Raw genomic sequence first — 13352 nt, 5'->3', positions numbered from 1 at the left:
ATAAAAATCCTTAAAGCAACACTGTTTTTATAGTTTATCTAAATGCCCTATAGTATTATGCAGTTAGGTCACTTCCTCCTTTCCTTTCAAAGTCTGGATTTATCCTAATTCTGGGAATCATAATCTAGTACAGCAGCTTTCAAACTTTTGATCATGACTCACATTAAAACATGTATTTTACTTGATTGAAACAAAAGTTTTATAAAGCACTTCTTACCCTTAATATGTAAGATACATTCTGACCCTTGTCTTCTCTTTCTATTCTGTTTCTTTCTATTCCTTTTTATTTCCATCCTATTCACTTAAATAAATGCTGGCCTCCATCTGTTAATAGACTTAATTGATTTCATGATCAATGAATCATGACTGGCAATTTGAACAAAACAAAACAAAACACCATTCTACTGAAAAGAATGGTAGACTAGAAATAAGGATGCCTGGGGTTTAATCTCATGTTTTTTTCAATTACTAGTTAATCTGGAAAATAATCGCTCTTTCCTCATCTATAAAGTGAGGGGTTGGACTTGTGGTCTTTAAGTTGCCCTCTGCCTTTAACCCTGCTCTTGATTTCTTGTGGTTGAAGGCAGTCTTTGGGTTCAAAGCAGAATCTCCCAGATGCCCAATGGATGATTAAAGCCATTCATACTGTGGCAGTCATCTCAGATCATGAAGCTTCATGTTTATTCTATCTGGAGATGAGAAGTTCCCAGTTTTCTTTAGTCAGCTGTATTGCAAACAATAATAATTCCCTCATTGTAAATCTCTAATAAAGGCTTTCCCCCTCTCTCCACTTGTGCATATTCTTGCACATGTCCATGGGTGTGAGGAGATTTTTGTAGTCAAGGTCTGTTGCAGAAGCTTCTGGCAATTTGTTTTCTTGTTTTTCAATTCTTCTGATTTGAGAATGTTCATGGTGTGTAGATTAAGGATGGGGGGTACCATTTTGAGGAAAGATTTTCAGCAGGTAGAGCTGAGAATTGCCTTCTGTCAGCTGCTAGTTAAAGATGTTTGTTGATTTCTCTGCTGGGTACCAGGCCCAGAGCTAACCAGCTACTTCCAGTTTCTCTGTAGCTCTCTTCAGGGGTGGTCTCTTGTTCTGGAGACCTCAACTGGAAAATACGCTTTGCTATCAGCAGAGATCTTTGTGGTGTTTGGCTCTGGTGTCTGAAAGATTCTGGAATGAACCCAACATGCTGAGATCTGCAGGGTTGTTGAGGCCAACATGGTGGGGCTTCTGGTAACAGCTAATGGAGGGAGCAGAAAGATTTTGGAAATGGAAGACTTTTTTATAGAACTTCTGATGATAGTACCCTCCCTCCTATACTGAGCTCAAGAGAGAATGAGCCTCACTGGAACCTTACCTTTAGGTTGTTTCTCTTTTTTTTTTTTTTTTAGAAGAAGAAGATAGGACAGTAGAAAGTATTTTCTCAGCAAGACCAAAACAAGTGAGGAAGGGACAGATGTGCCCTGGTATGGGAAGTTGAAAAAAGTATGGATCTTGGGCTCTGGCATTCCTGACTCAGATCCCAGTTCAGGTACTTATTAGCTGTGTGGTCTTGGACAAGTTTTCTAAGTCTTGGTTTTCTCACATATGAAATGAGGATAATAAAAGAAATGTCTAAGGTTGTGGTAAGAATTATGTGAATGAAAGGCAAATTTTCTTTTTCAGTGAACACAGGTTAGTCCTCTGGGCATGAGTTCTAGTTTGCTAGCTGCTGGAATGCAATATACCAGAAACAGAATGGCTTTTAAAAAGGGGAATTTAATAAGTTGCTAGTTTGCAGTTCTAAGGGTGAGAAAATGTCCCGATTACAACAAGTCTATAGAAACGTCCAATCTAAGGCATCCAGATAAAAAGATACCTTGGTTCAAGAAAGCTGATGAAGTTCAGGGTTTCTCTCAAGTGGAAGGACACATGGCAATACAGAGTTTCTCTCTCATCTGGAAAGGCACATGGTAAACATGGTCAGGGTTCCTCTCTCATCTGAAAGGGCACAAGGCGAACACGGCATCATCCGCCAGCTTCTTCTCCTGGCTTCCTGTTTCATGGAGCTCCGTGGGAGGCATTTTCCTTCTTCATCTCCAAAGGTTGCTGGCTGGTTGACTTGCTTCTGATGGCTATGTCATTCTGCTCTGCTCTCTCTGAATCTGCTCATTCTCCAGAATGTTTCATCCTCTATAGGACTCCAGAATCTTATCAAGACCCACCAAAATGGGTGGAGACATGTCGTCACCTAATCCAGTTTAAGAGCCACTCTTGATTAAATCATATCTCCAGGGAGATGATCTGATTACAGTTTCAAACATAGAGTATTGAACAGGGATTATTCTGCCTTTACGAAATGGGATTTTGATTAAAACATGCCTTTTCTAGGGGACATAGCATCCTTTCAAACCAGCACAGCATGGGAGTCTTGGATTTGAAGAACTAGGTTTGGAGAATGAGGGTCACCAGGTCAGGGGGTTCAGAGCTCATGCCAAGGCCACAGAGCAGAAGAAAAGGCAAAGCTCCAGCTCTAAAGTCACCCTTTGGGTGAGAAAACCTTGATTTCCATCCTAAGTGCCGTGCCTTTCAACTGCATGTGTTAAGAAGGCTATTCCTGGTCTCCCTTACTGTCTAAACTGTTCCCCACACCTCCCCCACTTTTGCAATGTTTTTTTGATGACATATTTGGGAAGTTTTACCTGAAGAAAAAGGTTTTAGAACAAAGTTAGATGGTCACATTGGGCCCCCTTTTGCACAGTCCTGAGCACATGCTGTTCCTTTCATTGGTTGTCTTGTGGACATAGAGGATTTATGTGATCAGAATGATGTTTTAGTATGATTCCCTAAATTGAGGTGCCTTAACCTGGGGGCCTTTTTGCCCCCATGGAATGCAAATCCGATTAGGAGTTCTTTGTGCTCTGCCACAAATCATTACACATCTATACTTTGCGCTTATGAAATATGGATAATGGCATGACTGTCTCCTAGGAGTTTGAGTGCATTAGCTAATGATCATGAAACCTTAGAAATAGGAGGTTTATGAGAATGCCAAGAGCCTTGGCAATCACACATTTGCATCATTTTGCTTGGCATCCTCGAAAGTCTTGCTTTCAGCATGAGAATACTAGGCTTGATTCATATTGTTCTGATTGTCGAGCAAGCTATGAAGAAATAAACTCAGAGTGTGCAGCATCTTATGGGAGCTCTACAGTAGCTCAGGCCAGAGTGGTTTGTTTTATGCTGGAGTGGGAATAAAAGCCTGAGATAGTTTAGAGGCATTGAAGTTAGAAAGTATTGGGACCTGAAGATGGTAATAGCTTTCAAGCGGGGTTGTGCTAACATGCTTCTGTCCCTCTTCCCTGTGTCCCCTGACCTGTCACTTTCCCAGCCTTTGTTCTGGGTGGCAGTAAACATGCTGTATCGAAAGGGGCTCTCTTGATGTGCGTCTCCCTGGAACTTAGGCCTCTTGAAGGCAGATATTGTCTTTGTGTCTTCTAGAAAAATCCAGTTTTTCCCTTCTGACTCCAGGTAATTATTTTAGGACTTAAGAAACTCTTTTAGATGTCAGATGGTAATGTTTTTAATGCCTTATAAACTGTTTTAAGTAGAAGACTTCAGAAAATAAATATTTACTTATGGAAGGGGCCACGAACAGTAACCAGGCTGCGTGCCATTTGGTAACTGATGATGTTTTTGTTTTGTTTCAGGCAGTGGAGCAACTGCTGTGGTTCAGGCCGCGCTGTGCAAACCCAGGCAAGAACGTGTAGCAATAAAGCGGATCAACTTGGAGAAATGCCAGACCAGCATGGATGAACTATTAGTAAGTTACAAGTGGAGAGGGGACCTGTTGGTTGTTTTTCTTCACTTTTGGGTATGTGGAGGTGGGTGGGAGACACAGGAGATAAGAGACCAAAGACAGCTCGGTGCTGTCTCTCACTTTGACACATGTATTGATTGGAAAGCAGCTCATACTGCTTCCCTCACCCAGATTAATAATTCTGTGCATTAATATTCGGTTGCATAATGTACTGTTTCCTTTGGCCAACAGTATTATGCTTATCTTACACCCTTGTAATTCCCATGTGGGGAGGATCTCAGCTTTACTATTCCATCGTATAAAAGGAAGGGACAGCCTCTGTTAGGTGACCGAACAGAGTGATAAACACTTGACTATCAAGCGCAGAGTTAGACAGCGAGCTTCTGGCCCTCAGTCTGGAATTGTGGCAAAAATAGAAATAACTGCCAAAATATTTCTTGGCCATTTGGGCTTTCAAAAATGATGAAATCACTACAAATTTTAGTAATTCAGAATACTGCAAGGTAGTTTGCATTTGGCTAGTAAGTGAAGAGTTTGTTTTTCTTACATGGCAACTTGTACTTCTCCCCTGATAAATAATTGGAGCTTGTCAGTGTGGATGTGACTATAGTTGCATTGGTTGGTTGAGGGAACATTTGCTTTTGGCTTAACTGACTCATTATTAAATGAATAGCTTAGCAAATGGTTATTAGTTGCCCAGCAAACTGTGAAGGGTTTGAGAGTTTAATCTCGTAAATATAGTTGTCATTCCTGTCTGCCAATTTTCTTTTTTTCCTTTTGGTCATTTATATGCGGATAATAGAAAATTGTACTGGAGGAGTTAACTGATTGGTTAACCCAACACTAATCCCAGTACAAATATTAGCCCAATAGCTCCATACAAGCTACAAAGTATAATGACAGTTGGCTCCAAATGAAGAAGGCTTTTGTTATATTCTACATTGGGAATGGAATGTCATTAACAAGAGCTTTTTGTCTTTACTCAGAATATAGCTTTTATTTCAGGCTTAATTACAGCACACTATAGTATAAATTAGGTACAAGGATAAAGCTGTACTTTTCCAGATCTGTTCGGCCTTACATTTTAAATCAGGCTGTGCAACACATAGATTTCAGTGGGATAGATGCAAGAGATTGCCTGATAAAACTCAGAATAAAGCAGGGGCTTTCTTAATTTATTAAGCTCTTAAATTTGCATAGGTTTAAGGCCTTCACCCTCCTCAGCGTTCCAGCTGTGCTTTGCTCTTACTGAAGTTATTACTGAATACTGCTTGTCTGCTGCTTGCTGATCAAGGTGACCAATAAAATCGAGCTCTTTGTCATTCATTCAGTTTTCAGGTCAGTTTCCCTGGGTGGAAAAAAGCACTGCAGAGTCAGTGAGAAGAGAGTCAGGTTTTGCTTCTGCCATCAACTTAAGTATCTTTCCTAAAGTTAAAAAACCACAGCTCTGTGCTATTTAACAAGATTTGAGTTAGAAGAGCTCTAAGATCCATTTAGAAGTTCTCCAAATTCTGTGTCTGTATTAAGTATACAGTAATTATAATTTTTTTTTTTTTTTGGAGTATACATTTAGGCCATGTAATGTTTGGAAACATCACTCAAGATCTACTCACAATGCTTGTGTTTGGTTGTGGTGCTCTGGTGACACCCTCATTGCCACCATTAGAATATTTATATACAGGCTGTTGGATTTGTGTCTGACAATTCTGGAACCAGCCTACCAAGGCCTCAGGTGCCCATGCTTCCCCTTTGTTGGGTTTTTATCTGCCATAGGTTGCTAGTAATGGCAGCCATGGAAGGGTCTGAGTGGAGGTTGGCAGGGAGACTGTCATTCCGGTCCCCTTCCTCTGTTTTCCTAGGACCGTAAGCATGGCGGTATCGTCTGGAGGCACTGATAACTGAGGCATGGCCGTCTAACGAGCACTGGTGCTTTTATGGCTTTGTGCCTAAACAGGCTCAGGATTTATGAGTTTGCTTATTTAGCAGTCAATTTACTTTTCTCATTCTAATTTTTTTCCCTTTCTGCCCATGTGATATGAATGGAATACAGTGTCTATGCTTAATTATTTATTTTTCATCTAAAAATGATTTTAATGTATTGCTTTTTTCCCTTAATTTTGAACCTTTGACCTTTCGACATCTTGTTTTATCTGGAGAGAGGCCACAGCTACGATTCTTTAGGATGTGCTGCTCCCAGGTCCTTTTCAGACAGAAAGCTGTAGAACTTAAACAGTATAGACTGTCTAACGTTGCCAGCCTCCGGTGGCCTTGCTTTTGGCACAGGATACTGTGTGGAGCAAATTTGCTGTAATCTCTCCCACTTCTAATACTGCTGTTGCTCCTGCTTCTATTATTTCTGTGGGTTCACATTTTGGAATTGTTTGGACATCCGGTATCCTAATAATCCCCTAATTCCTTGTTGTGTATCTTATATGCAGGTCAGTGCCCTGCATCATTTCACAGACTGTGCCATGTGTGAGCTGGAATCCATTGTTCTTATAAGAAACAACGGCTACTGAAATACTTATCTTCTGAGAGTGTTTTGTCATATAAGTCACAATTATCAACTCCTTCTTGGCCATTGGAACATCTCCCTCCCCTGATGAAACTGTATCTCCCCCTTCCCCACCCTCCTTGGCTCCTATGGTAAGGTGGGATTCACACTTGCTGGTCAGCTGTGACAGCATGGAACATTTTTGGACAAGTGGCTCTGGACTCTGCTGGGTTTTTTTGATGTAGTGGAAGCTGTCAGCAGATTTTCCCATGGTTATAAAGGTGGTTCTAGGTTTTGCTGAAGAAGGAGTTAAGTAGTTATGATTTCTGAAGGAAAATGATATGTATCTAATTTTTTTTTTTCAAAGAATGCTGAGTTCAGAATGCAACGTTTATTTATTTATTTATTTATTTTTTTTACATGGGCAGGCACCGGGAAACAAACCCGGGTCATCCGGCATGGCAGACAAGCATTCTTACCTGCTGAGCCACCATGGCCCGCCCTGTATCTAATTTTTTAAAGAAAAAAAAATTAATGCATATTTTGAATCACTGATAGTGTGATTTTCTCTTGCCTTTGGAATGTAGAGACAGTGTCAGCTTCTCTGGGAATGAAGGGAGTGAAAAGAGATTTTAGAGGAGGTCATTGTCACTAAATAATTGGTAAAATTTATTCTGTTGAGCTGAGCATTATATTTCTCAAAGATAAGTTAGTTACAGTTCTCTTAGCATTTTTTTAATCATTTGGTAAATAGTGATTTTGTATATTGTGCTTAGACATGTAAAAAGGTTGAGTTTTGTGTGTATATGTGGGAGGACAGGCCATATGCTCTTTAAAAATTCATTTTAGTTGAGCAAAAGATCAGAACACCCCAGAATAAATGTTTTCCCTGGCATCACATGACTAGCATTCAATTAATCTTAATGCTTTTACTGTGCATTCTTATAAATTTTCATACACATTTTGGAGTTTGTCCTTAAACTGTATCGTAATCATCCCTGGGGATGATGATCTTGGTGGTTATTTTTCCAGGAACCAGGGAGATATTGCTGACCTTTATTTTTGACCATCTGTGCCTAGATTCTTTGATATTTCTGAGATTTGTTAACCCCATGTTTGTCGTTAACCCCACAGTAGTGTAAATGACTTATTATCATTAGCTTAACACCCTCTGGAAGATGTTTATAGTTTTAGAGCAGAGTTTGTAACTCCATAATTATTAGACCTTACTAGACGCTGGGTACTGATCTAAGTGATGGGAAAACAAAGAGGGTCCTTGTTCCTTGGGGAGCCCATGTACTAGTAAATGAGTCTTTTAATATTTTGAGTTGTTGGGTATCTTTCTGTACCTTTTCCTTCGCATTGCCTGGATATAGTTTAGAAGATCGGTAGCCTTAATTCTCTCAGACTATTACTCTCTAACATGTATCCTATTGAGGGAAGTTCTTGCCTTCTGATAGGAAGGATTTGCTAAATGGATCTGATCCATTGTCACATGGGCTAGTATTTTCTGTGTGACGATGGTCTTGAGGTTTCTTGAAAGAGCTTGGTTCTCTGGTTTGTGGTCAACCTCAAAGGATCGGAATGCTACTCTAGGGCACACTTGGCTTCCCTTAAAGTCCATTACATCAGGGAAGAATTATCTGTCTTTTCTGAAGTCATCTGTTTTTTTAGCCTCTATCACCAGGTGACAGGATGAATTTCATAAACATGATATAGTCCTTTGATTTATCCTGAAACCCACTTTTTCCAAACTTCAGAGCACTCTCCTTTATTTTACCTAGGGGTCGATGAACAGTGCTGCTCACCTTGTCTTTTGATATTTCACCTTTCTTGACTTTATGGTTTTTAGACTATAACTCCACCCCTTTCATTTTTTTTCCTCTATAAACTTGAGTTTTCATCTTTTTAGTCTGTCTTTGCCAACTCGTCACAGAAGACTGAGTCATATTTTATTTTTTACTACACAAGCTTACACGTCAAAACTGAAAATCATTCTTAGGGACAGGTGAGCTACATGTGTAGGAGAAAGCATCCTCTGGGACTGGGTAGAGTACTTATTTACTTTATTTACTTCCTAAATAAAGGAAGAAGGAAAACAGAAAAAAAAAAGTAGCTAAATGATTACATTAGGAGATCATAGGTAACTTATGTTTACATTAAATATTCATGTTAAAATATTTTAGCTTGTGATATGTGGCAAATGTGAGCAAAGCCAGTTCAGAAAAACATTGGCAGCACAAAAGTGATGAATGTTGGGTCTTGGGGTGGAGGGAATGGAGCCCTCTGAGTCTGGGACCCAGACTCTTCACTTGGATATCCTGAAGATTTGGCCTTGGTCCTTGGATGAATCGGCTTCACTGATCCTGTGTTTGCTGATTGGCTCAATGAGGAATTATGCTGGATGACAAACTTTAGTTTTTATCTCCAAAGTTCAGTGACTCTGTGTATTTAAAAATCACTTCTTTTAATTAAATCCCCTTTTTCTAGTCTCACTGACAGTATTGGTAGCTACATCAAGAACTTTCTCAGAACAAAGCTACAAAAATATGAATCACTGGCAAATTGTGCTTTATAATTTAGGATAGAGTCAAGTGATTCCAGGATTGTGGTGTGACAGTGAAAATCTACTGTAAATTTACAGATTTGGGTACCTGCTGTACTTTCTGTTAATCTCATGTATCTCATGAAAGACTTCTTCGTCATTAAATAATCTCGAACTGGAAAAATTCTGGCAATTGCCTTTCTCTTCCTGTAACTTCTTCTTTAAAGATATTTTTCTGATCTTACTGACAGTATTGGTATATACATCAAGAACTTTCTCAGAACAGAGCTACTCCCCTTATTTTGCCTTCTGCTGTAGTGTTATTTTACTGATTATTTCTCCTTTTTCTTGATCTGTTGTTCGCTTGCTTTCTTCCTTCTTTCCATCCTTCTATTCTTCCATCCTTCTGCCTTCCATCCTTCTGTCTGTCCATCTTTTTTTCTGTCAGTAGAGGAGTGCATTAACTATGCTTTATAGGTTATTTTGGAGAATAAAACACTAGCTATATTTTTGGCCTAATGATCATTTGAGAGAAGAGTTTAGTTATTCTGTAGCCATTTTTGACACAGGTTTCTCTTATCCTTTTTATATTAAATTATAATCTCTGGGGACCTCTGAGCAGTTCTTCCAGTAGAAGTTTAAATGAATTTGAAGAAAAAAATAATTAAAACAAAAACTTTATACTGTTTTTTCTAATGTCTGGAATTATGTTGATATATTTGCAAATCTTGTTTATTTTAGAAAAAAATTTATACCTGTTTAAGGATGTCAAAAAGCTGGAAGCTATAATGTGTGTGTTTCTTTCTTGCATATGTGAAAGTATTTTTCTGTTCTCTTTGAACTTAACTTTCTAATTAGTGAATTAATTATTCATATCCCAGCTCATTCTGCATCCATCATCCCTTTAGCATATACGGTAACGATTTGTATTTGGCTGTTTCTTGTAGAAGCTTTTGTTTTAGGAGTTGATCATTAAAATACAAGCCTTTTTCACTGAATGTAGTACTGTTCTGAAACCTGAGGTTTATACATTAAATTTTTTTTTTTTTAAATATGGACCGCTTCGTGAATTTGCATGTCATCCTTGCGCAGGGGCCGTGCTAATCTTCTCTGTATCGTTCCAATTTTGGTATATGTGCTGCCGAAGCGAGCACTATACATTAAATTTTGTGTTGTCATTTGTGCCTTGCCAGTTAGCTCTGTAATTTGTTTTCATTTGATTTTGTGTCTGTTTATTTGAATATAGTCCAAGTAAGGGCAGGATTAAAAATGGAAAGTTTTCAAATATTTTGAAGGCATGGAGACACTTTCTGGAAATCAGAAATAAATATTATATATGCTAAATTAATTTATTTTTAGAATTTTACTCCCCTAAAGTGAGAGTATTACCTTAGGAATGTGTATGATTTGATTAGAGAAAACAATTTTCACTTTTAGAAGGCTCGGTTTAAAAGTTAGAACCATAGATTATCCCAATAATGGTTAAATACACAGACTGACTTTACTTTCTAAGTTTTTTTATGCATCTGTTAGAAACGGTTAAGATGTGTAGCATATCATCGTGTTAGCAAAAATCAGCATTGCAAGGATACTTATGCTTTGTACTTAAAGAGACCGAGCACATATTCATTTCATAGTAGGAGAAAATGAGAAAAACAGTCACAGATTGAATACAAATTCCATTAGGTCTCTCTCTCTCTCTCTTATTATTGTTTAAGTCCCTCATTGTTGTCGTCCTCATAGAGTTCTAGAAAATGATATTACTTGGATTGGGGCAACTGATTGGGCTTGTTTATTTCCACAATCAACCAAACTGCTGCTGGAAAGGAGGCCTCTGATCTCCCCGAGGGGGGCCGGGTTGTGGAGCGTCGAGGGGCATGCCTGCCGCTTTTGCTAGAGGGTTGTTCCCCAGAAGAACCCAGACAGCACACCGTGCCCAGGTACAGGATACGGGACACCGCAGAAAGGAAGAAGACACGTTTCCCCTCATGTCCTCCTCGTTTGATGATGAAGCCAAATACAGGAGCTGTGCTGAAAGCTGGTGTCACGGCTTCAGCAGCACAGATCAGCCGATCAGAAACATCCTTCCTGTGTCTGTTTTGTAGTGTTTTTGACTTTACTTTCTTTATCACTCCCTAATCACAGACAATTTTAATGATTTAAAAGCAGATGTTCATGGCTGAATCTGATTTAGAGTCTGTGATGGCTGACTTAGAAGCTCTCTGAAACCATGACATCCATTATTACTGTTTGTTGAAGAGCTTTTTTGAACCAACTCCGAAAGAAAATTGCTCTTCCCTATTGAGTTTTCCTGTAGTATTTCAATATCACTAATTTCTTCTTTGTCCCCACCCCCCATGCTTCTTTTGATAAAAATAGCTAAACCAGTGGCTTCTAGCAAAACTCTTTAGCTCTTTTAGACAGTATTTGCAGAGTGCCTAATATCATGATGCCATTACCTGACAAGCAGGCCCTGGGATGTGCAGTTCCATTCTGCTGATAAGTAGGTGTTTACTCATCATGGCTTTTCTGGTGCTTTGGCGGGGTTTTATAGACCTCTAATCCCAATGACACCTTACCTTTTACAACCGTTCCTCTAATTTCAATACTACTCTATAAATACTGATTAATACTACTTCAGAATTTATGCTCCCTTTTCCCTAGTTTCTTAAAAATGTTTCCATGTCTTTAAAATACTAGAAATTTCCCATGTCTGATCCTGCCCTCAACTGGACTATACTTGTATAATCACAGACATCAATTTATGTGAAGATAATTACAAAACCACGTGGTAAGGGATATTTGTTGATCCATTTTTGAATGGTACAAGTCAGAATAGTTGACTTACTGTAATTGAATCTGTTTTTGACTTACTCTCAAGAGACAAGACTTTGTTACATAGATGGTGTTCTAGTTTGAAAGCTGTCAGAATGCAATATACCAGAAATGGAACAGCTTTTTAAAAAGGGGAGTTTATTACATTTACAGTTCTAAAGCTGTGAAAATGTCCTAATTAAAGCAAGCCTATAGAAATGTCCAAAGGCTGATGGCATTCAGGGTTTCTCTCTCAACTGGAAAGGCACATGGCGAACATTTGCTAGCTTCTTGTTTCATGAAGTTCCCCCCAGGGGGATTTTCCTTCTTCATCTCCAAAGGTCTCTGGCTGTGTGGGCTCTTCTGGCTCTCAGCTTTCTCCAAAATGTTTCCTCCGTTAAAGGATTCCAGTAAACCAATCAGGACCCAACTGGAATGGGTGGAGTCACATCTCCCTCTAATCAAAGATTAATACCTACAATTGTGTATGTCATATCTCCATGGAGATAATCTAATCAAGTTTCCAACCTCCAGTGTTGAATGGGGATTAAAAGAAACAGCTGCCTCCACAAAAGATGGATCAAGATTAAAACATAACTTTTCTAGCGTATATAATCCTTTCAGACCAGCACAGATAGATAGTATATCATTTTTATTTTTTTAGAGAGGTTAAGGTTTTACTGAAAAATCATGTATAAAATAACAGGGTTCCATGTACCACCTACTGTTAATACCTTGCATTGGTTATCATTGATGAAAGTATATTTTTATAATTGTTCTATTAGTTAGAGCCTGTGGTTTAACTTAGGGCTCACTGCTTGTGCTATGCAGTGCCATGGATTTTCTTTTAAAATTGCTATTCTGATAACATATATTCAACCTAAAATGTCCCCTGTTAACTACATGCAAATATATTATTCAGTGCTGTTAATTACGTTCCCAGTGCTGGGCTACCATTGCCACCATCCGTTATCAAAACATTTCCATCATCCCAAATAGGAGCTCTGTACATCTTTTTTTTTTTTTTTTTTTTTTTTTGGTATGCTGTATGCTGGGGTCACATCTCATTATTTTTCTTTCTGAGTATCCTGTTATTGCAGTACCATTTATTGAATTTTTGTTTGTTTGTTTTGCTTATTTGTTTTTTAGGAAGTGCGTGGAATGACACTTCTACCATGGAACTACTCTTGCACCCCCAAGAACGCTGTACATTATAAGCTTTAACTCCCTATGTCTACCCTGTCCCCTGATAACCTATATTCTTGATTCTGACTCTATGAGTTCACTTACTCTAATTGTTTCACATCAGTGAGATCATACAATATTTGTCCTTTTGTGTCTAGCTTATTTCACTCTACATGATGTCTTTAAGGTTCATCTATGTTGTTGCATGTATCAGAATGTCATTCTTTTTTATGGCCGAATAATATTTCATTGCATGTAAATGACACATTTTGTTCATCCATTCATTGGTTGATGGACAGTTGGGTTGCTTCCTTCCTTTGGCAACTGCGAATACTGCTGCTGTGAATATCAGTGTGGGCATACCACTTTTTATAAAAAAAAAAAGATGGCATTTTTAGTGATTGCAAATAGTTGTCTCGAAAAGATGTTGCTCTTATAGGATCTCTGTCAGTCTATTCTCTTTCTCTGCTTATGTTAGCAATTACTGAGGTTTATGTTTTAAAAAAATCCT

The 13352-nt window shown here is 38.6% G+C and overlaps 1 protein-coding gene and 1 non-coding gene across 6 annotated transcripts in view; one reads left to right on the top strand and one right to left on the bottom strand.

Annotated features, from left to right (window-relative positions):
- Window positions 1-13352, top strand: part of STK39 (serine/threonine kinase 39) — a 332438-nt gene that overhangs the window by 59052 nt on the left and 260034 nt on the right. For all 5 annotated transcript variants that reach the window (XR_013172832.1, XM_077154062.1, XM_077154065.1 and 2 more), the window contains exon 2: window positions 3694-3806. Coding sequence is in view for 4 of the 5 variants with exons in the window: in XM_077154062.1 (XP_077010177.1) it covers window positions 3694-3806 (113 nt within the window). In the remaining variant the exon portion in view is untranslated. The remainder of the gene's footprint in view (window positions 1-3693; window positions 3807-13352) is intronic.
- LOC143678397 (U6 spliceosomal RNA) lies at window positions 9890-9996 on the bottom strand. Its single transcript, XR_013173209.1, has one exon. It is a non-coding gene; the product is annotated as a U6 spliceosomal RNA (small nuclear RNA).

The sequence above is a fragment of the Tamandua tetradactyla genome, chromosome 3, assembly GCF_023851605.1.
Source record: "Tamandua tetradactyla isolate mTamTet1 chromosome 3, mTamTet1.pri, whole genome shotgun sequence".
NCBI lineage: Eukaryota > Metazoa > Chordata > Mammalia > Pilosa > Myrmecophagidae > Tamandua > Tamandua tetradactyla.
This window is presented reverse-complemented; position numbering and strand designations above follow the sequence as displayed.